This window comes from Dromaius novaehollandiae, chromosome 18 (assembly GCF_036370855.1).
Source record: "Dromaius novaehollandiae isolate bDroNov1 chromosome 18, bDroNov1.hap1, whole genome shotgun sequence".
Classification (NCBI taxonomy): domain Eukaryota; kingdom Metazoa; phylum Chordata; class Aves; order Casuariiformes; family Dromaiidae; genus Dromaius; species Dromaius novaehollandiae.
In genome coordinates this window covers 16,706,090-16,729,011 of record NC_088115.1, presented here as the reverse complement: position 1 = coordinate 16,729,011, position 22,922 = coordinate 16,706,090, and the positions used below count along the sequence as shown (strand labels likewise).

The 22,922-nt window shown below is 41.1% G+C and overlaps 1 protein-coding gene across 5 annotated transcripts in view; it reads right to left on the bottom strand.

Annotated features, from left to right (window-relative positions):
• ASPSCR1 (ASPSCR1 tether for SLC2A4, UBX domain containing) overlaps positions 1-22,922 on the bottom strand; it is a 58,154-nt gene that overhangs the window by 4,788 nt on the left and 30,444 nt on the right. For all 5 annotated transcript variants that reach the window (XM_064522943.1, XM_064522945.1, XM_064522946.1 and 2 more), the window contains 7 exons: positions 19,562-19,643; positions 18,596-18,662; positions 17,571-17,633; positions 17,201-17,253; positions 1,804-1,855; positions 1,006-1,075; positions 480-664 (listed from right to left, as the gene is read on the bottom strand). In XM_064522943.1, the coding sequence (XP_064379013.1) occupies positions 480-664; positions 1,006-1,075; positions 1,804-1,855; positions 17,201-17,253; positions 17,571-17,633; positions 18,596-18,662; positions 19,562-19,643 (572 nt within the window). The remainder of the gene's footprint in view (positions 1-479; positions 665-1,005; positions 1,076-1,803; positions 1,856-17,200; positions 17,254-17,570; positions 17,634-18,595; positions 18,663-19,561; positions 19,644-22,922) is intronic.

The following is a 22,922-nucleotide window of genomic DNA, read 5'->3' as shown; positions in this document are numbered from 1 at the left end:
TGGTTGCAATCTTAATTATGGAAAATTACTACTGTTTTGCAGTAAAGATTAAAAATAACAAGATCAACTCAAAAATCACGGGAAAGGAAAATACTAATATAGACTACACCAGCAAAACAAAACAGAACAAAAAAAATGATGAGGTTTAATAGATGACAAGGGCCCTTCATAGGTAGAGCATCAAGCCCGTTAGTATTCGAACTGCACTGGCATAATTGGGACTCCAGAACATTAAATGATTGCAAACATATGGATTAGATGTCAGACTCAACACTGCACAGAACCAGTATTCAGATACTTTTCCAATTAAGGATGAGTTTCAAGTCACAAACTGATTCGTGATTGACAAGCATTCAACTCCATGCCCTGCAAGCCTCTTGGTGACACCTAAGTCTCAACATCCAACATGTATGGCACAGGGGAGCCTGCCTTCCTGGGGAGTTCACTAGAAGGAGCTCTCCTCCGATCTCATACGATACCTGGCAGCTTCAGCCATTTGGGTATCTTCCCAGGGGCCCGAGTCATCAGCTGCGGAGCTTCACGTACTCTTGCTGGTTCTGGTTGCTCAGTCTTTTTGTCACTTCCCCTTTCAGGTTCAGCTAGGGATGGAACTGTTGATTCTAAAGATGATGAAGCAGAAGGAACTACTGATTTGCACAAACATCTGGGGAAAAAATAAGCAACAAGAATTAAACTTCATTTTTTCATAACAGGCCCCATATACCACCATCTCTGCACTTTCAAAGTCAGATTGAAAAGGCTCTTCCTTCTCATGATAAAGGCCCTAGGATTTACTTGATTTAGTCACTGAAATCCTACTCCACAAAGGACTCACAAAACTATAAAGCCAAGTACGTTTGTGAACCATGACTGTATGAAGGAGAAATTCAAGCCCTAGTACCTTCAGATCATGTTTCTTCTCATGAGCCTTCCTCACAGGCTCATTTCATGCTTTCCCTCCCTGAAATATTCACTTATTTGCAATTCTAGTCAGTCCCAACATACCTGGCTATTAATAAATCAGCTGCAGAAGGGGAAACTGCAGAGTGCAGCAGGTCCGACTTCAGGTAACAATCTGTTTAAAATGAAACTTAATGAAATCTGAAGACTTGTTTGGTAAGATAAAGACATCAGTCACCACAGAATCAGGTAGCTCTAGGCTTAGCAAATGCCTACGATATACTTTAGCAAATCTCCATCATCTTCCACCAACTGACAAACAGGATGCTTTTAAATTATGCCAGTTTCTTTAACAACTCAGGGTGCCTACTTCATCATTCGAAACTCAAGATCTTGACATTTTATTTCGGTGGTCACTGCATCTCAATCTATTCTATGAAGTTTTCTTTACTCTCTGAGAGAAATAGTGATTCTGAGCATAAACCAGAGGTGTTAGAGAATCAGAGATTCATATCTGTTCTCCCATCTCCAGCTAGTCCACTACAGCAGAAGGTCTGTAAAGACATTTCATAGTCACTTGTCTAGTTAACATTTTGAACAATGGCATTTCCTTCTAGCGAGTTGTTTCTCTACCATTCCCATAGTAGATACTGTCTATTTTGTAGCCTAACACATCTCACAAGAAAGGTACTAGCTTTATGTTTGAGATTGAGCTAACTAGTGTCAAATCCAGTTTCACCAGGACCAAGCTAGCTTTCAGCAATTCAGAACAGAAATACTTATCAGCATTCTCAGGGTCTGCTCTATCTTTTGTTAGAAGAAATCCGAGGGAAAGAATGCAATTCTTCTGGGTCTACTGTAGCAGCTGTGTAGCCAGCTGAAGAAGAGAGGAAGCTCACTCACCCCTGCACTCCTCAGATCCAAAATGAATGACAGCAGCTGGAAAGAGTTTAGCCTGCAGCAAAGGGAAAAAAGAAGAGATCATTGGTTGTAGATGCTTCCACAGTCAGCTGTGGACATCGGAGACAAATTAGACAGCTATGGACAAATTCACAGGGCTTAAGATCAGGTCACTGAACCATCTATAATTCAGAAAAGTCTAAACCTTTCCAGAGCACAGGGCTTGCCGATTAAGATGAGGCACAACAGTATGAAGAATTCCACTACGCAGATGATGAAACCTGCACAACAAGTGCTCGCTGTGCTGATGACCTGTCATTGCTTCTCCTCTGCCCCCTGTGTCTGAGGCCATTTTATTTCACCCACATTCTGCAGTGCTGAGCAAATAATGTGGGTATGTTTAAGCATCTTCCAAAACCACAGTGGATGATAGTAAGAGAAGAAAAATCCAGCTATGCCCTCAGGAGTCTATTCCAGATTTTCCTATTACATTTATATCCTGTTTCTATTTGGAATTTGTCTGGTTTCAACGGCTTTCCAGGATGCAGCTTATCCTTTTGAAAGTCCAGTCTGAATTCCTAGTTCCTATTTGTCTAAATAATTGCTGTATCCAAACATATTTTTCAGCACTTTAGCTCATCATGTGATCTAGATAACTGGAGGACTGCCTTTTTGATGCCAGTATTCATCATTCTGATGATCTTTATTTCATCTGCAAATGTTATCAATTATGACTTTATATATTTACCTTCAAATAAGATAAAAATAATGAACAGCATGTGCCCAGAATTAATCCCAGTAGAACACTAGCTGCTTGTGTTTTTTGATAATTCCCCATTGACTGTTATTTGCGATGTCAATTAGCTGAATCTTAATTCATTTAGTGTGTGCTTTAATTATATCGTGTAGCACACTCAAAAAAAAAATATATATATATACACACACACACACACATCTCATGAAGCACTGAATCAAATGAAAGCACATTACAGGCAACTAGATTTCTTGGTCGATTCCATGATCTTGTAAGTACTGACGCCATGTAGAAAGACCTATGATAAAAGGATAGTGCCCCAGTGACCACATCAGTGGAAAGGTGCAAGACACTGCCTATCTCACTGGGAATGGCTCCAGAAATAACGCACCACAGCACAGAGGTACAAGGTACCTCTTATCTTCTTCCCTACCTCCTCAGTGCTCCACAACAATAAGCAACTTCTGGTCAAATGTGCACACACAAAAAGTTGACTTGAAGTCACAGGAAATGAAGTAAAATCCTTATCTATTGAATAAATATTACTTAAGGAAAAATGGAGTCTCAGAAATGCTATGCAGCCCTAAATAAAAAAAGAAAGCAGGGAGGCAAGCATTAAAGGAAACTGGCAAATGTTGTAATTTAGCTGTAATTCAAATATAACAAAGATCTTTCAGACTTTGATAACTAATGCTTGTGAAGCCAATAATAAGAAAGAAAAGCCACAGCTGATGATGTGTAGGGAAGAAAATTCAGACAGCTAAAATACAATTCAAGGATTAAAACAGCAGAAAGTTGCAGTAACAAATTTAGATAAAGGAAGTCACTAAAATAACTGGTTGGTCCATTAGACAGAGATTAAGGAATCTAATTAAAAAAGAGAATTTAAATGACTTATTTGGATCAATTTTATCATTAGGGAAACTGGGAGAAGAGTAACTTTGCTCTCAAACTTTTCCTTCAAGAGAGATGCAGTAGTTTCAGGGCACAGTTTCTTGTCAAGTAGCCTTGTCAATAAAGACGGCTTAACAGGTTACCATACCCCACTCATTTCTATCCCACAATGCAAAGCCCACCGAGTTGTGCAGATGTATTTTTTTGTGGAGCTATTCACTAAACAGATCTGGTTTCCCTCCCCCCGCCTTTTTTTTTGATGGGAGACCTTTTTCTGTTAAGCATGGATTATTACATTTATTTATTTTATAATTTGGCCTGATAAGCAACTGTTTCATCTCAGCTGCAACAAACTACAGTGTGGGGTAAGACTGAGTGGCTAAAAAGGCCAAAAGATCTTATAACACTATTGCCACTACAGAACCACGGACAAGTTGAGGCTGGAAAGGTCCTCTGGAGGTTGCCTAGTCCAAACCCCATTCAGAGCAGGGTCAGCTAGAGCTAGTTGCTCAGGACTACATCCAGTTGAGTTTTGAATATCTCTAAGGATGGAGACTCCATAACCTGCCCATGCAACCTGTTCCATTGTTTGACCACCCTCACAAGAAAAAAAAGCTTTTCCTCACATTTAAATGGGATTTCCTGCATTTCAAGTTTGTGTCCATTTCCTCTCATCCTGTCACTGGGTACCACTGAGAAAAGAATAGGTCTGTCTTCCCTTCTCCCTCCCATCAGGTATTTATATACATTGATAAGATCCCCTCGAATCTTCTCTTCTCCAGGCTGAACAATCCCAGCTCTCTCAGCCTCTCCCCATATATCAGATGCACCAATCCCTTAAACATATTTGGCCCTTCACTGGACACCAGAGCAACCGTAAAGTAAAACTGCATGCACTCACAGCTGCAGTAGTTTAACTGAGGAGTGGCAAAAGCAACTGCAGATAAGCCAGGAGGGTAAGTACCTATAAAACTTGCTCTGCCACTACAGTGATCATAGTATGGCACCACACCCTCAAAGAAACTGAAGCAGCAGAAAAACTGGTGCTGGAGCTAAGTGATAAATTAAAAAGCACTAAATCACCAAGTCCAGATGGTACATCCAAGTGTTCTCAAGGAACTGCAGAGTAAGAGATTCAAAATTATTAAGCTTCTCATTAAAAATAGACACTGCTGCAAGCACAGGCTTGTATTTTAAAAACAGTTTGAAGGTGATATGCAGAAGATTAATATGATATGGTCTAACCAGCATGGATTCTGAAAGAAAAATATCAAACTTATTACTGGAATTCTTTTAACATGTCAATATAATACCACACAAAGCAGAACTAGCTGATTTTTTTTTTTTAAAGTTTTCAGAGGACCTTACGCAAAGAGACTAGTAAGGAAGCCAAATCATCATGGTGTTAAAGGTAAGTATTGTCACAGGTCAGAACTGTAAGGGAGACAGAAAATGTTGTTCAATGGTCTATATTTATCCTGGCAAAACAATAATACTAGATTTTTGTTCTTGAACAAACAAAAAGAACCCCACCCCTCTTCAGAACATCAATATATACGTGAGCATTTTGCAGGGCAGGCTGCCTGCTCTTGAGTTTTCTTAAACCTCTGTTGCCACCATCAGCACAGTCAAGATACTGGAGCAGATGGGCTTTGAACCTGATCCAGCAAAGCAATTACCAGAACAGTAGAGCACTACTAAACTCAAAGGAACCACTGGGGAGTCTGTGGATTGGTACCCAGTACAGAGACTAATAAAACCGTATTAACTGGTGGCAAAACAAAACAGTTTCACCTATCTTCCTAACTATACACTTCAAATGAGTATGTGATATTCCAACTTTTTGGACATTAATCCAAAGAGTGTAGGAGACTTTCACATACAGAATGGCCTGCATCATGCTACGGTGAAGCAGGAGAGAGAGCCATCAGTCTGCTCCAAGTCTCAGTTCCTGCCTAACTGGCCAGCAATTTTCACATCCTTGAACTGACATCTTAGCAGCAGAAATCATTATTTATTAAGTCTTTTAACATTTCCTTCCCCAAGCAACAGGGCCTAAGGTTGCCTGCTCTAGTCAAAGACAGCTCTACATAAACTTTTTTAATTAAAAAGTGCCAGACACGGTTTAGAAACCCCAGTGAAAACTCCTGCAAGACCTTTGATGTTTCCGCTGCATTCGTCTGAAGGGATCCCTCTATTTAGGAAATGGGTGGCTTAAAAAGGAGCCACTCCACGCCCCCTCCCCAAACACACATACACTCAGGCCCCTTTACACACAACATCCTTTTCATGCCAGCTGCAAGTTGGAAAATGAGGGTTTTGTAGGTGTTAGTGTTGGAATTTTTTAATAACCTCCCCTCTCTCTTTTTCCCCTCCCGCCCAATTATCTTGGTAAATAATTAACATTCTGAAGGAGATAACTAAGCACAGCATCTCGGAGCTCAAAGCCCTTTTAGTACAAAGCCCTGCCCTTTTCTCTTCATTTCCCTGTTGCCGCTGTTAAAACTTCCTTGTCAATCAAGGTCTGGGCACGCACATCAAAGCTTCATGTGGGAATGGCCCCAAGGGGTCAGAGAAAATTCATGGCAGGGCCTGTGTGAGGCACAAACAGAAAAAGAGGGAGAAACACACAGACCGAGAGCAAGACAGATACACTCAGCCACACAAACACATACGCAGAATGTGCCCCGATATAAAGCTCTACCCTATTTACTCACAAGTTGACAAATAACCATACTTCTACGTTTCAGACTCCACCTCCACAACCACTTCCCACTACTGGCAAAACATCAGTCCAAATACTTCAGTCCACAACCTTTTAATTGAAAGAAACTTAAAGGAACTAGAGAGCAGCTCACAAGTATACAGAATGTAACCTCCTTCCCATGGCTCATTCCCTCCATCCCTATCCTTTCCTAGGGCTCAGCCAAGGCATAGGCCCTTCCTTCAAAGTTTACATCCAGTAAGCTTTTCTTCAATTCGGATCAAATATTGGCTCATTTGTGCAATCTGTTGTCTCATTTCCTGTTTACAGAATTCTCAGGTTATCATTCCAATTTCAGCATTTATTGAGGGTTCAGGACAGAAGAGAGATACACCTCAGCTGATCCATCCCAGGAATTCTCCAGCCAACCACTGGCAGGACGCACACTGTCTGAGATCTTTTTGTAATATAAAAATATTTAAATCAACACGAACTTCACATGAAAAGGAAAACCAAGTGGAATAACCCCACTGGCCAAAGAATGTCTTGGCATAAAGATGAGAAGGCTTTAGTATCTGCACAGTCCAGGAAAACATACAACTCTGAAGTTGGAGCCTTTAGTATTCTCTAGTAGTGCTAAGTATGCAAGAATCAAATATTGGGAAGAATATTATCTGAAAACCGTATTTTCAAGTCAGCTGCTACTTCTTCATTTGCAGTCATTCTAATGCATGTACTGCTGTCCCTAGAAGAAGAATCATGAAGTTCTGAATACTTGCTGTAGAGGATTCTTAAAGGACAAGAGTATCTGTGAATCAAAAGATATTTAGAAACCTCTTACAGTCACACCGAGTCTGCCAGATTGGCCAGAGAACTGCAGCAAGCCATTTGAAACGTATGTTCAGAAAACTCCAATCAGTTACACGCAAAGAATTACTACAATATGAATGAGTTGACTGCTAGTTGCTATACTCAAACATTGAGCATCTCTCTTCCTTGCTGCTTTGATTTCCAGCCCTGAGTACAATGCCATTCTGACTGGGAAAATGGATACTATTAACTCATTGCACTGAAACATTCAAATCACACTGTGCAAGGTATATTTCCAAGATATAGTCAGATTATTATTTTTATTGCAACAGCACCTAGAAATCCAATTGAAAATGGTGTCCCATTGTGCAATTATGTGTATGTAATAAGGAGCAACCTGCAATATAAATAAAATCAATGACAAGTGTGAGAAAATACTATTTTGTTTTGTTTTACAGATGAAGAACTGAGACCTAAAGATATTAAATAACTTGCTCAAGGTCATACAGGAAGACAGTAGCAGAAATGAGAAATAAGTACAAGTTTCCAGAGTCCCGTCCCAGACCTTAATCACAGGATAGTTTTCTTCTGAGGAGATCAGAAAGTTGCTGATGAGGCAAGACGTGGAGGAAGCCAATGCCCTGCTTACTGTCTTCCCCATTCAAGGGATACCATTCCAAACAACCAATTCCACAGGTTTTAAAAAGATTTCCATAACAGAGCTTCATCACTTTGGTTACAGTTAAACCAGTTTAAATGAAAGCCTCCCATTTTGGGCCCCCAGTCTGAAGACCTGCCTGTTACTCATAAAGCCGCATTTAGTTTGAAACTGCATAGCTATGTAACTCAAGGTTTTATTTCAGACACTCAGAGTGAAGTTACTCAGACACCATCGTGGTGAGCGTGGTTTATGACAGCAGGGCATCCTGGTTGTAGAGTGGTATATTGGGTCTACTGGGTCTTGCATTCCATGATAAAAATATCTATATTAGAACAACATTTTCCTCTGAGTCCAGCTGTGACTCACAAAAGAAACATTTCTGCTTTGTTTTACTGCATGTTTTAGTAACTTGTTCTCCAGAGCACAGAAAAGATTTCAGGCAGTACGCTCCCCAGGTTAATGTCACGATACTTCCTCCTTCACTAGGCATCTCCAGACATACATATCAAAAAAAACCTAGAACAGAATATTGCAAAATATGTACATTATTACCATGCAGTTACTCTGTTCACTGACAGAATGATGCTTTTAGATCAGTCAGAGACTGCTGTCTAAGGGGGAACTTGCAGCTGCTGGAATGAGAAGCATTCTTTCCGTTACATGATCTGAAAAGATTAGTGCCACAGGTCTGCTGTTAGTTTGACGTTAAAAGATGAATAAGAAAATAAGCACTTCAAAGGAACATGCTCACGGATGGAGAAACTCAAGCTACCAACATGAAATACTGCATAGTACACACACTCCAAACACATAAACTAGCACTTGGAAAATTCAACCGGAAAGCCGGTGGATCAAAAGCTTCTGCAACAAGACTGCAAAGCATCTCTGAAACAGAAATAAACACTACAGTCATAGTGAAAGGGAACAAACTGACTAAGTGGCTCTTGTTTACAACCTGAGAACAAAGCTTCTCAATGTGGACTGCAAGGGCTGAAGAAGATGGATATTCTGCAGCTAATACAGAGGGAATCTGATCCAACTAGAACAGAGGACCTTTAAAGGATTCATAAGGTTAAAGGTAAGATTTGAAAGCACTATTTTGAGAAGGCTAGTTAAGAACGAATCTAGCTATGAAGAACATTCACCGACTCCGTGAGCTGAGGTCAGAAAGATTTGGCCCCCAAAATTAACAGCAGCAGAGAGAGAACATTTTTGGCAGAATTTCTACTCTAAATTCAGTCATACAAGGAAGGCCCTCACCCTGATCAAAATACCTAGCCTTACTCAAAAGTCGACATAAGCAGCAAGTACTTACAACTCTTAGGAGTACAGTCAACAGGACTGGCAAGACAAATAGGAGGTAAGACTGCTACCAAAACCCGGTCAGGTAAAAAAAATCCTGAACGGGTAAGTAAAGGACTAAGACTCAACACACAGGAAGCTGAATGACATGTTCTGGGCTGGATGAATGCGGACGAATTCCACTATTAACTGTAATTTTCTTTGTTAGTGAGTGGAATAATTGCAAGGCCTGCCACTAGAAATACCTCCAAAGGACTGACTCTGATGAAGTAATTTTTTCTGAAATTGGATTCTGACCCTTGCCAAGAGCAGAGATGGCTTCACACTGCCCAAGTCACAGTCTGCTTCACTGAACAAAAATGCCAGATGCGTGGCCCAAAATGGCATTAACAAAAAGGATATGGAAACAGAACACAAGGCAAAGAAAGGAACAAACAGCTCCTCTGGATTCCTGCCCCACAGTAGATGCCAGAGGAAACACTCAGTGCATTCTAAGATCTGATTAGAAAATCTAAATATTTATGTGGAAGTTTGTGGATTCCTTTAGCTCCTCTGAAGACAAACAACGGCCTCCTGCCCCCTTTGCTCCCTTGACTTTTCCAGTGGCTGGTATTCCTAGCCTCTACTAACTATTTCCTAGCATTAATTCAGCAATCAATGACTGTCTCCACTAAAGCCCCAGATCTGAACTACATGATCATGTACATGTTTCTGAGAGAAGAAAGAAGGGGAAAAGCAGCTCTAAGAAGCTCAGCTAACCTAGAAAAGCACAAACAAGTAACTAGAGCTATAAGGAACCCTAGGCCAACCGCTACAACAGGGAAGCCGGCATTTGATCGGTTCTGGAGAGCAGAACATTATAAAACAATTCAAGGGACATGAGGATAAGACAGCCAGCAAAAATAGCAATAACAAAATATCAAAGCAATGCCTTGAAGTCTCTATGGGTTCCAAAAACTCCATGTTGCTGCCAATCTGTGTGCTCACTATACTGTAAATACACACATATTTCAGGACAATTCACTTCAGACATAGTTCTTTCAGCCTCTGTTTCTTGGCAAACGCGTTGACAATATTTGTCTTTTTTCCTGGTTTTTCTTGCAGTGTAAAGGTTCCTCCTTCACTGTAAGCTATCAGATTTAACAAATGTGGTTCCAGCAATCTTATCAGCTTGGCTGAAGGGAGAGGGTGGAGAGAGAGCAGAAGTGTTGACAATATGGTACTCCACCATCTGCAATGACTCCCATTATTGGCTTCAGCACAAATTTCAGTCATTTATAAATATCCAAACACTGAAATATGCTCACATTGCTTCAGACACCATTTACTTCTTCTTATATACAGCACTAAGGCAGCCTGAGGAGTGGAAGGGTAACCTACTGCTAGCATAATACCTGGAAACCATCACAGACAGACACACGCCACAGAAACCTAAGTGCAACTCCACGATTCACGCTTGACCTTGGACAAGTGATTCCCACCACCCAGTTCCCAGTTAGGCAACAAAAGAGTAACTCTATCCTCTACCCTAGTAGAGGGTGAGGTTGTGATACGTTCATGTATCATGCAGTCTTCATGACAATAAGCTCCTAAAACATACAGGCTAGCAGGGGTCAATGTCCAGAACACGCTGTGTTTGGGATAAAGCGGGCTCTGCCTCTGACAGTCTCAACAACTAGCCTAAGTTTCTAGCAACCCATTCTAAAGTTCATCAAGATAATTCCCACATCCTCAGAGGACGCTGTTAGAGTTCCCTGTGTACCAATGCATTTCTCAAAGAAAAGGAGAAAACAGAAGGCAGTTAAGTAGTTCATAACTAAACTGAAGGGAATAAGTAGTTGGATGCTTATCTGCAGCAGTCCTACCTAAAAGTAGTAAAAATAATCCATTTATGCTTAGACATGATAGCATCACACATTTGGAAAAGACACAAGGCAACCTAGAAAACCAAGAATGGGCTATGGAGAAGCCATAAGCCACCCTCTACTCCTTCATTCTTTGGTCTTCTTAACTATTTCTTATTTTCTATTTCTCAAGAGTTTGAGCACCATGACTGGGAAACATTCATCTAAGAAGTCCCTGAGAACAAAAGGAGAATAAAGCACATAAAAAAATGCAAAAGTATTTATGGAATAGGCTAATTGGACAAAATCTCATGTTTGAAAATAAGGAACCCTAAGGCTGCGACAACTTCAATTGTAGCTCTCGGCTATCACTGAGATGACCAGATTTTGGTGCAGTTTTCCTCATGATTGCCTTTGCTTCCTCTGGAAGTCACATTACTCCTGATGTGAATATACACTCCGGAGGTGTTCTAAGAAAGGATTCTATTTTGGTATGTTATTGTCTGCTCAGATAAGACGTCTATGAAAGAGTGAACAGCCAGGTAATATGACAGTTAATTATTAAAAAAAATCCAGGGCAGTACACATGTTTTGGAAGATCCATTTTGAACAAAAACACAGATTTTGAAAGTCATCTAAAAAAACGCCTCATTAAAATGAAGTGTCAGATTACAGGCACGCACCTTTGCTAGGGAGTTGCATTAGGTGCAAAGCATCCTAAGAGGCTATTGCTAACATCACTGACACAGAACACCTGGAGAGAAAGCTGTGAAATTTGGAGGTTACACGATACAACCCAACAAATTTAAAGAGCAGTACTATTGATCAAGACAACCTCCCCTCATCATTCTTTCACAAAATCTCCAAGAAACAGATGCTATAAAACCTAAAAAATTAGCTGTCCAATTACTTTACCCAAGCCCCCTTTCCCTATAAAGTCTAGAAGAACCCCACACTACTTCATTAGTGTACACATTCCAGTGTAACAAAACACAGTATAATTCCAGAACGATCTCTCATACTAAGGAGATGCTAAGTAAAAATACTGCAGAGTCCCCTAAGCACAAAAGCTCCTCTTCTCCAGGCCCAAAAGCCACACATTTTGCAAGTTACCCTAACCTTCCATCTTCAGAAAGCAGCTCTGTCTTTTCATCTCTTCCCTTCCAAACACTGGAAATGGAAAAGTGGCTCTGACTCCAGCACAAAAGACGATACTAGAGAATGAGAGCTAGCGAGAAGTGGAGGCAAATCCTGCCCCCAGCGCTGCCTCACCTGGCCCAATACCAGAAATAACACCTCTGCTGCTCCTTTTCTGTGCCAGTTTCATTTTTACCAGGAGCACTGAGGCTTAGGCAAAGCAGCCTGATTAGTAACAGCCGCCTATAAAAAGGGCATCCAACAATAACAGAGTTGCCAGGGACATGAAAGCCAGAGCAACTTCCGCACCCGTTTCTTTCCAGAGAAGAAAGCCCCCTTCAGCCCCTGCCAAGCACTCTGATCTCCAGCAGCCGGGAAAGTCTATCCGAGCAGAAGACGTTACGGCATGGAGCCTTCGCTGACTCAAAGCAAGAGTTACAGATGAAAGAAGATTTATACTGGTAACAGGGAGCAAAGTGTTACCCAGAATCAGCCAATCTAAACTGGGACAAGGCACCAGCCTAGTCCGTTAGAGCACCGTAGTCTCCAGCAAGCAGCACGGGTAATTGGAATGGTATGACAAGTTCTCAGCAGGAATCGTTTTTTTCCCTGTTTGATGCTTCATCCAAATAAAATGTTTATAAACACACAGAATCATTCCTGCCACAACCAGACCGTGGCCTGAAAGGGCTGAAGAGCTCCAGGCATGGGACACAGGCGACACGGCCACTGGCATCAAAAATAGTTCTTCCAATCTGCAAATCCATTTTATATAAGGGCTACTTTACATACAGCTGCATTAAACAGCTTCAAGGCTTTAATGCACATGCCAGGATGCCCCTCCCCGACTCACATTCCTGGCAGCAGGGAAACTCTGTTGCCTCAAAATCACTTTAAAGACAGAGGAACCCAAATCCCATCCAAGCACACATCTCCTCATGCTCCCTCTTTTCGCTTCATTTTAATCCTTCCAAGTCACCTCAGCTCCTCACAGCCTTTTCCCTTCTCATACCTCACCACGAACATACATGAATTTCTTTCCCCTCAAACAAATCACTTCCACTGCTGCTTCGCACCAATCCAGTGCCACGTTGCTTTGCTTATTGCTAAACCTCTGCACCGCCCTCCCCTCATTTGAGTAGTGTTGCTAGCCCAAAGCATTCAGGTCAAATCATGCACTCACTTCCAGTTCCCTAGAGCGGCTGTAAGTGGAGGCTAAAGCCTCCCTTGAGTAGAAATTGATTAAAAACAAAACCAAACAAATTCTTTGTTTAAACAGGAAAAAAAAACTTCACTAGAAAAACATGCTGGCCTGCTCCTTTCACCATCAACTCATTTTTGCAAATAAGCTGTGACGAACTAGATGGGCTTTCCTAATTTGGGGGATAAGCTTTTGAAAACAAGAGCTAGAGGCATTCCGAAATGTCGCACTGAACATGCATGATAAATTCTAGAAAGTTAAATATCTATAGCTGCATACACATTTCCCACCACCTGAGGTTGCTGCACCAGCTGGTCTAACAGGACAAGCTACACTACAAACAAACTTGGCAAAATTTCTACATTCAACTGCTGAAGCAGAAAGATTACAAAACTTGCAGCAAGGTTCTGTCAGCCTCTGAACTCATTATAAACTTTAGCAACATCCAGCAGAAAAAGTTTCTCAGGTCTACTGGTATAACCATATCGGCAAAATCTCCTAGGGTGAGGGTGACAAAGTCATGAGCAAAAACATATTTTCATGATGTTGCTGATGCACATCCTCTTCCAGCTAAAACTGTACCGCCAAGAAACTTACTTTCTTCAGCCCATCACTACTGCCCTTTGCAAGATACTAACAAGCACTTGCATGCATCATCAGTACCTAATCTGCTTCAGTCAAGAGACCCAAGCCTGTAAATGTCTGCTATTTAAACTATTTATATTAATCTAACTCATTTAACCTGAAACAGACAGCAGTCCACACGACAGACGTGAGAACAGGAGGGACAGCAGCCTCTTCAGGTGACTCAGTTGTCAGTGGAAGACATGTAACCATTGCCGAAACTACTCAGGTGAAAGTTCCCTTAAAATGACATAAAAATGTCCACGTTAGGGCTCTCAGCAGAAACATCTCCAGATTAGAAAGATCATTCCTTAAAATAATCAATTTGTAGGAGAATTTTCAGCTTTAGACTGCCATATTTTTAATAGTCTCAGTTTTGTACTCTGTTATGGCTTTGCATCTTTGTCATGTTATGTAACAAGCAAATCTCCAGAAAGAACAAACATACTCCTTGACATTAGAAAAGACCAGGTTCTTCATTAAGTTGTGATTCATAAAGCAGTCTAAAAGAGACTGGGCTCTAAGGCACCTCAAAATCTTTAAGGAGAACTAAATTTAGTACAACAATGTCTCAAGAAGCTGCTGTAAGGGATGAATTCCAAATTAAATGTCACAACTGGGAAACTGGGAAATTGCTACCCATGTAACAAGCACTGGTAACATGCCTGGCACTGAACTAAATAAAACAAAATTTCTGCCACAAAGCTTCTGATCCAAAGACAGCGAAGAAATTATTATTTCTGTGGTGTTTCACTGAACGAGTAACGTTTCAGAAGAGATCCAGAGAAACAACTGAGGTGTGCTGGAAAAGAGAAAATAAAGGAACAGTATTGTTGGGGGGCCGGGGAGAGAAGACACACAAAGGATTTTGAAATTTATTCAGAAGATGGACCAAAGCTAACGTCAGAGACAGCAAAAGAAGCTGGATAAATAGGAGGCAGATATGGGCCAGATATTAGGATGCTGCAGCATTCAAGGTTGCTGAAAAGGCACAGGACCCTCCTTTTTTGTGGAATGAGTACGGTATGCAAAGGGTTTAGAAGCTAACTAAAAAAGAAGAGAATGGTCAAAGGAGATTTCAAGATGATAAGGAGAGAAAATATCCTGTCTGCTCAGGTGCCTAACAGTGACAGAAAATGATGGAAGAAACTAGCGTCAGAAAAGTAAGCACTTAGAGCTCAAAGGAGCAACAAAATATCCAAGAGAAAATGAACTGCAAATGAGAAAAAAAGTTAGTAGCAGAGAGAGATTTTGAGTCTTCAGCATCTAAGAAGTGCTTAACAAAACAAAATAAAAGCCCATCTTAAAAAAAAAAAAAAAAACAAACCCAAATTGTGCCAAAATTGGAAGTCCATTGGATACTAGAGGGAAATGTGGCATGGAAAAAAAAAAATCGCACAGAGACACTGAAAAAGAGCAGCATATTTTGTAAGGACACAAGAGAAGTCAGAAAGCTGGGACAGGAAATCTGGGAAAGCATCCCAGACGGATCTTAGAAAAAGACAGAAAAACACCCATCTTATCCAGGAAACAGCTGTTGGTGAGAACAGTAGAGAAACCGCACTTTGGAAAGGTGAAAAAGGTTTCCAATAAACATGTGAGGAAACACGCATCACGGAGCTGTAGGTGAGAGATGTGATCAGACATGACAGCTTAGGAAGAAGAGAAAAGCAGAGAGTAGAGTGCGTGTGTGCTAGTCGCAGCGACAAGGCTGCTCCCTGGCCTCAGAACAGCTAACAAGTGCAGAACACTTCTTATCACCCGGTGATCCTGCGAATGTTTTTCAAATGTATCAATAGCAATGCAATCATAGCCAGTTTCCTTTCCCTGGGATTTCTCAGAAATCTGAAGACAATTTTGTCTTTTGCAGTTCCCCTCACAGTAACCATGTGAGACAGTGTTTTGGGCGGTAGATGTGGGAGAGCTGGCACAAATCAGAGGAAGCTGGGAGGACCTGCCTTCATGCCTGAGTGGCAAAATCTCCTGATTCAAAGACACAAAGACACTGGTATTTTGGTTATCAATTAAAATATATAAAAAGGCTTTAAAGAGAAAAACCACTGGTCTGGCTCCTCTCCCCCACCCAGGATGGCATTAAGTCTTACCAACACACAGTGTCCCTTTCCCATCAGGTGGAAGAAAGGCTACCGTGCACGCTGCACGTGCAAACAGAAGTAACGCTCAAGCGGAGAGCAGGAAGGCTGATAGAAATAGCAGTCTGCAGGCTGTGCAGCTGGGTGGAGGCCAAAAGCTACTGCACAGCCATTCCTGAACCACAAATCCAAACAGGGCTGTGATCTCTGAGATGCTCAGGACTCTCTAGGAAGCCATACCTGTCACAGGCAGAGTGACAGTAAGAAGAGGAACTTGGACATCAATAAAACCAACCCCTAGACTTCACATTCTGTCAAAAAATTCTTAACAGGGTATTGGGAAGGGGAGAGACTTCCGAGTGTGAACATGAGGACCCAAATTATTTGACTCCCTGAACATGCAATGGCCTAAGAGCAGCTGCGCTTGTATCTCTTCTGCATGGCTTGGCCAGGAAGTTGTGGAATTTGGAAAGCTCCATTACAAAGAACTTCAGAGGCACTCTAATCCCTTCCTAATTCAGTATGCTGTCTGAAAGGTCCCTTTCTCTCTCTGTTTCTCCACTCTGCTCCTTCTCGTCCCTCAGAGGCACCAATCAAAAACTCTCACTACAACCTGCTTGACCCTTCGCTCTGCAAGTGATCTTCAGTGCATCACTCTACAAATGTTCATGACATTCTGAATGACTCCCCATATTAAATATGGTGAGTTTGGGGCAAAATCACTTGCAAAATCACTCAGCCAGTCTCTTCTTAGCACATGTGTGATTTCTGCAGCCAGCAGTCTCTGGTCAGAGACTTCAACACCATTTTATTTGACATTTGCAAATAACCTCGAAGAATTAAATTTCAGCCTTTGAGAAAAATTACAACACAGAAAATACATGTTCTACAATGTACGAGCTAGCTTAAAATAAACTCTCATACAATGATTACCAAAAAGGTCAGATTTTTGTCTAATATGGTATCTAGATGACTGCTTTTAACTTCTACAGCAGAAGCTATCCAAAATCAGTATCACGTCTCCTACTATACCGGGCCAACTACAAATACAGCAAACTCATTTACACAGGTCATTGTATGTAAGCTTAAAGGTTACATACAATGCAGGCTCCACAGGGCACAGAGTCTATGCACACAACAATACGAACCCCCCACCTCCACTGTCATGAAACTACATATTGCTGCACAAGGTGGACCTCTTCTGGTGAAGAGCTTGTGCTCTGAAACACCTGGTTTCATTAGTCTTGGCTAAGCAGAAATCTACAGGGATCATGACATTACACAGCTTCTTTTAAAAGCAACTAAGGCACGTTGGGGTGGGTGGAAGAAGCAACATGTCAGAGAGAGAATGACAGAGCACACGTGAAAGTCCTTACCTCAAAGAGCGTCAAACTTTCATCATTCAAGATGACTCTGGGAGGTGCAACAACTGAAGTTAAAAAACAAGTTACAAAACAGGACCACCCAGTAACCAAAACAATAAATACAGCAGGCATGGGAGGGATTGCTGCCCTTCAAAAGGGGGATACATTCTCACTGCCCACATGTGCTTCGTATTAGGCAGAAGCATAATGTGGCCGAGTGACCAGGGTTACCCCTTCTTTCCACTCTGAGGCTGTATTTGAAAAAGAAATCCCTCCCCAGGTCATATCTCATGGCATCACAAGATCCCATACGCATCAGAGCAATCACAGCTAGGAACAGGCTTTGTAAAGGAGGGCCAAATATTACCAACGGTGCACTCACACAAGTAGAATGGCAAATCTGCATCTGCGAGGTGGCTTCTTACAAAGTCTCTCAAAGTGCCAACTGTAAAAAAAGGAGGGGAGAAAGGTTTCCTGGATGACATTTGTTTCTTCAGATGCTGGGACAAAGGGCTAGCCCAAACCTGCAGAGCTGTCCTTTGCAATGTGTGCAGGTTGTCCTTTCCTTGAATGAACACTACAGCTATCACTATTACAACTATCTTGCAGAAAAGAAACCTACCTATTCTGGTCCCTTGGCAAAATATAAGGATCCCAGTGAAATTCTTCCTTGCAGATCTTGCAGCTGTTATTGGATTTGCTGAGACGAGCTAGCTGAGACTCTGGTCACTAGTTATTAGTTCTTGTTTTACATAAAAGTGTCAAAAAATGTGTGGGTAACCATCATTGCCAGCTCATAAGGAGAGGATCTAGATTAGCAACAGTGAGAGCTACTTGATATATGGTCTGACTCACTATCTTCTGTGAACTGATGGCTGAAGAACATTCAACCCCTGCTACTGTGATTATAGTAGGGAAGGCTGCCACCCTCCCCACGACCCCCTCTCCCCCCCTTTTTTTTATTTATTTTTTTTTATTTTTTTAATCTTTAAAATAAAGGAAGTGTTCAACCTCATCTCCTGCCCCACCAAGCCTCCTCTTACGGAGTCTGTCTGAAACAAGCTGTAATTCAGTGATGTACCGTTTGAACACAAATAATGGGATATCAAGTAGGACAGTTTCCTAAGCACAAATATTTTGCCATCATGCAGTCTGACATAGCCTCCCTCAAGTAGTCTTGGAAATAAATTCCCCTTAATCTTAAGGTATTACCTCAGACTCTTTTCTCATCTAGTTCAGGGGCCCTACAAGGATGGCATAGCTAGCTATTCCTGCTTCTTCAGGGTAGTATTACTCCCCTGGGCAGCAGAAAGATCTGTCCAGAGCCACTCTCTTTTGTCGTGCCAATAACCAGTGATGAGAGATGTTAGCTGCAGCCACAGAGACTAAAGTAGAAATTGGTCTTACCAGTTTCACCAGGACGGAAGAACCCTTGTAGAACATGACGGTCTGGGAAGTGTACTCTCAACACCACCTAGTCAGAAGCAAAGCACATTAGGTCAATTGCATACAGCTGTTCTGTGAGGCTTGCCCTTGTTTTAGAATTTATAGCAAGTTTCTTACAAATGGGGAGATCTGAGCTATTCTACTCTACAGGCTACAGGTTTCCATTACTGTGCAGCTCCTCAGAGAACATGGACTGCCTGACTTCCAAAGACAGTAAGAGAGCTGACCTACAAAAACAGTATCATGTACAATGCAGCAGCACATATTCAGAGAGTAGAAGTTCCCTGTGCTAAGTGACACTCAGATGAAGTAGAAAGTCACCCTAGGTTCCAAACATGGACAAGTAGAGACAACAAATCAGCATCTTGGAGTGTCCACAGTAGTATGAAGCCTCCCAGTCACACAGTCCCTATGCCATATATATGCTGAAATAGCTAGTACCATTCTATTTCCAGTGGCCATCAGTTAGCACCTAACTTGGAAACTTCATCTTTTATTTCTTTGCAGTAAAGCATCAAAGACAAGAACTGCATTAGGATCATATTTACAGAGTAAGATCTCTCCAGTCCGTAATATCTTATCATTTAACATGTAATGAGATACTATTAAAACTAAGAGTCCATACAGGAGAAGTAGATAGGAAAGCTCAATCATATAGACTGATGTGGGCATAACATAAGTGTTTTGAGTCATCTGGAAGGAAATAAAAGGAGCTTTTCTACCTGCTGCCCAACCACATCATTACAGGCCAGCTGATTTTATATGGTATAACTGTTATGTGGGTCCTACCAACTGTTAACAGGGACAGGAACATGAAAAGCCTTCCTATAAGCAGTTCAAGATCACGTTGGTCACATTTGGTTCCCAAAGCTACTTAAGCCACAAATTTGGACTAGACAGAGGGATTGGAGAAAGAGAAAAGGCTACCTTCGGGTAACGTTCTAACTTTTCCTTCAGCTGAGCCTCCCTCAAAGATTTTGTCATCAGTGGAGCTTCTTCCAGGCGTTTCCTAGATACATGGGAAGAAGACAAGCTGTCACTTCTGCCACTCTAAGATATACTTTTATTAAGAGAATGAAAGGCCCAAGCAGGACAGATGACAACTGCTCAACAGTTCCATATATCCCTCACTGCATGTTCCCTACCTGCTGTGCTTTCTACCCAAAATCTCAGAACTTCCACTACTCTCCTCCCAGGTCATGTTTTCCTTTAACAGCTAAGATTTGCAAACCTCCAGTCTGTATACAAGCAGTGTGTACGTATGCATATATGCATGCATGCATGCATACATGCAATTACCTGAAAGTTCAGACTCATGTTTTTTCAGATGCCTTCCTTGCCCCCAAATCCCACCCTCCCTCTGCAGTTTCCCCAGCCTGGTACCAGCACTATATACTCAAATTCTCTAAAGTATGCAGGCTTTGGAACAAATCTTATTTTAAAAGAAAAAGAAAACAGACAATGGATAAAATGCAACTGAGGAGTTACTGAAGGTATCCCACTAATCTGGTACGTTTCTTCATAAGGCAATTCATTTTCTAGGCAAAGGCAAAACAGCTCTAATCTATGTAAAATCAGAAAAGCATTTTTTTATCCACATGAAAAATCATCAATTTAGCTACAGAAGATAGGGATTGTTTAAAGACTTTTAAGGCAAGGAGGAAACACAATAAAGTGAAGAAAAAGCAATTGTGCTAAAAGCAGAGCCATGAGGACTGGAGCAAGGTTGCAAGTGCAGCTTCTTTAGAATCCCTGTTGGGGATTCTAAAATAAACTTTGTAGGAAAACTTACTGTGTCTAATGAACTTTGCTTATGATACAAATTTAAGAGGCACTTGCAAGATAGAAAAATATCAACATTTTACTTAGAAAGTGAATGATTCTGTAAACTGAAGTAACAACGCAGGATAGAACATATCACTGGGTGTGAAGTTTTGCATTTAAGTACAAACAGAGTTTCTACTATAAGGTAAAAGCTCATGAACTGGAAACCTGAGAAAAACCTAAGCATAGAAACTGATCATAAGGCAGCTTATGAAATGCCAGCATGATGAGATCTTGGAAAGAAGTATTTACAGTCCAGGCTGTATGAAGCAAAATACTTCATACAGATAGGGAATATTAGTGCCTTGTACATGGATTTAGTGAGCATCACCTACAATACTGTATAAAATTATTTTTACCCTGTACAAGAAAAGTACATCTACTACTGAAGTAGGTGCCAAGATTGCTACTAAGATGATCAGGGGAACGTTTTCCGAGATTATATGCGAAAAGCTGGATTTATGAATCTGATAAAACAGAGACTGAAGCGGGACACGATTACTCCAGGGAGGGAAAAGAGCTACTGAAGCTGAAAAACAATGTTGGCATAAGAACTAATGGGTATTAATTAGCACGAAGGAAACAAAACAGGAATGAGGCATTTCAGACAATGAATGAAGCAAGGTTGTGGACTGGTCTTTTTAAAAGGAGTAGCAAGCGCAAAAAAATCTAACTGTATTTAAGATGACACAGTAAATTCAGAAAAATAACTATCTGTTTTCCTGTAAGTAAAGAACTAAGCTTAGATCTAGCAGATACCTTTCAATTCCATGTTCGGTTTCAGTCCCTTTCCCTTATTTCAGCATTCTGAATAATTCTTAATTCCGAATAACCTATTTATCAAGCTAGATTTTGGCGAAACATCTGATCAAACCATTGCAATTTCATACTATTATTTACAAGTTAATCTTCTTGTGTCTGTGCAGTTTGAAGGAGGACCTCTTTCTATTTTTGAGAATCATCAAGGTATCTCAGGAACAGGTGCTGAACAAAACAACTCCAGGCTTCCTTCACCAGCGGTACCCAGAACACTCAGCTGGCACACCACATTTCAAAATGATCTGAAAGTGCCAATTAAAAATTTTAAAAGTGAACAGCAAACTAACCTGTTCCATTCCTTCTTTGTGAACCAAGTTTCTGATTCATATCAATTCTCTGCTCTTCATGAAACTGGAATTAAATTCTAACCACATTTAAAATACTGCATTGTGTGCAGCTAGTTCTTGGTAAGATTCACCAGCTGAGATCAGCAGCCAACTGATACCAGTCTCTTGTGGAACTTGCCTTTATTTTTATCCCTGACCATGGGAGGAAAAAGGGTTACAAGCATCAGCAAATTTGGAAATGAGGTCCTTTTTGAGGGGGGTATATTCCAGTAACCCCCGACCAAATGACCATACATTTGTACCACTAACTACTCCAGACCCACAAGTGGCAGAGCAATTTTCAAGCCAATCTGTGTACTCATGTGGATTTCAGAGGCTGGGGCGGGGGGGCGGGCAGGGGGAAGGGGGGAAAGTCGACTCTAAGTAGAAAGTTCTACTCAGACTTGGCTATAGTATAATACTGTCCCACAGTTTCACAGAATACTTGTAATGTTTAAAGGAATATTATTACCTACTCAAAACTAAATACATTCACAAAATTAATTCATTAAGGAACGTACAGATGGCAAAATGTTGTTGCGATGGGGAGGTTACCTTAACCTGAGTTTTTAGTTCAGAACAGGAATAAGAGTACAATAAAGCCATGAGTATTTGACTGCAAACTACTTGAACAGCAAAATGTGCAGTTAGCCCAGTTCCCTATACTTCCTTCTCCCCTTTGGGAGCACCCCAAACATCCTCATGTCTTGATTTCTGATTTAGATTTTGCATTATTTCCATTTCGATAATGTCTCAATGTTGGCCTTTTATGATTAGGTTAAATAAAAGGTAATTCCATTACTTAAAACACAAGGCTTTTCTTACTGCCTGAAAATGCTACTATTGAAGTCAGCAGGAATTATTCCTCTGGAACTGGATCGTTGTGTTCATATATTTGCCTATCACACGTTACAAATTCTAGACGTTTTGTTTCTAACAATCAACATTAAGTCAGACCAAAATGCAGAGAGTAGGAGCTCACCACCGCTTTGGGCCTCTAAGAAATAAAGGCACGTTAATTATAAAGTTAGTGGCTTCTCTTTCAGAGGAAGGGAGAAGGAAAGAAAGAAAGAGATAGGGTGTTAAGTGTCTACAAATAACTCCCTGAAATGCAGAAGACGGGCACGAACCTTTCTTTTATTCCTTCCTTAGTGAGGGCCCAACTAGTGTGAGCTTCTCAGGAAAACTTATCACCACGCAAGCATCACAAATAATTCATGATAAAATTTTCAACATCCAAGTGAGCCCATTATCCCATGACACAAATAAGTCAACTGATTCATACAAAAACATAGGTCCTGGTACAGAAGCATGACCTG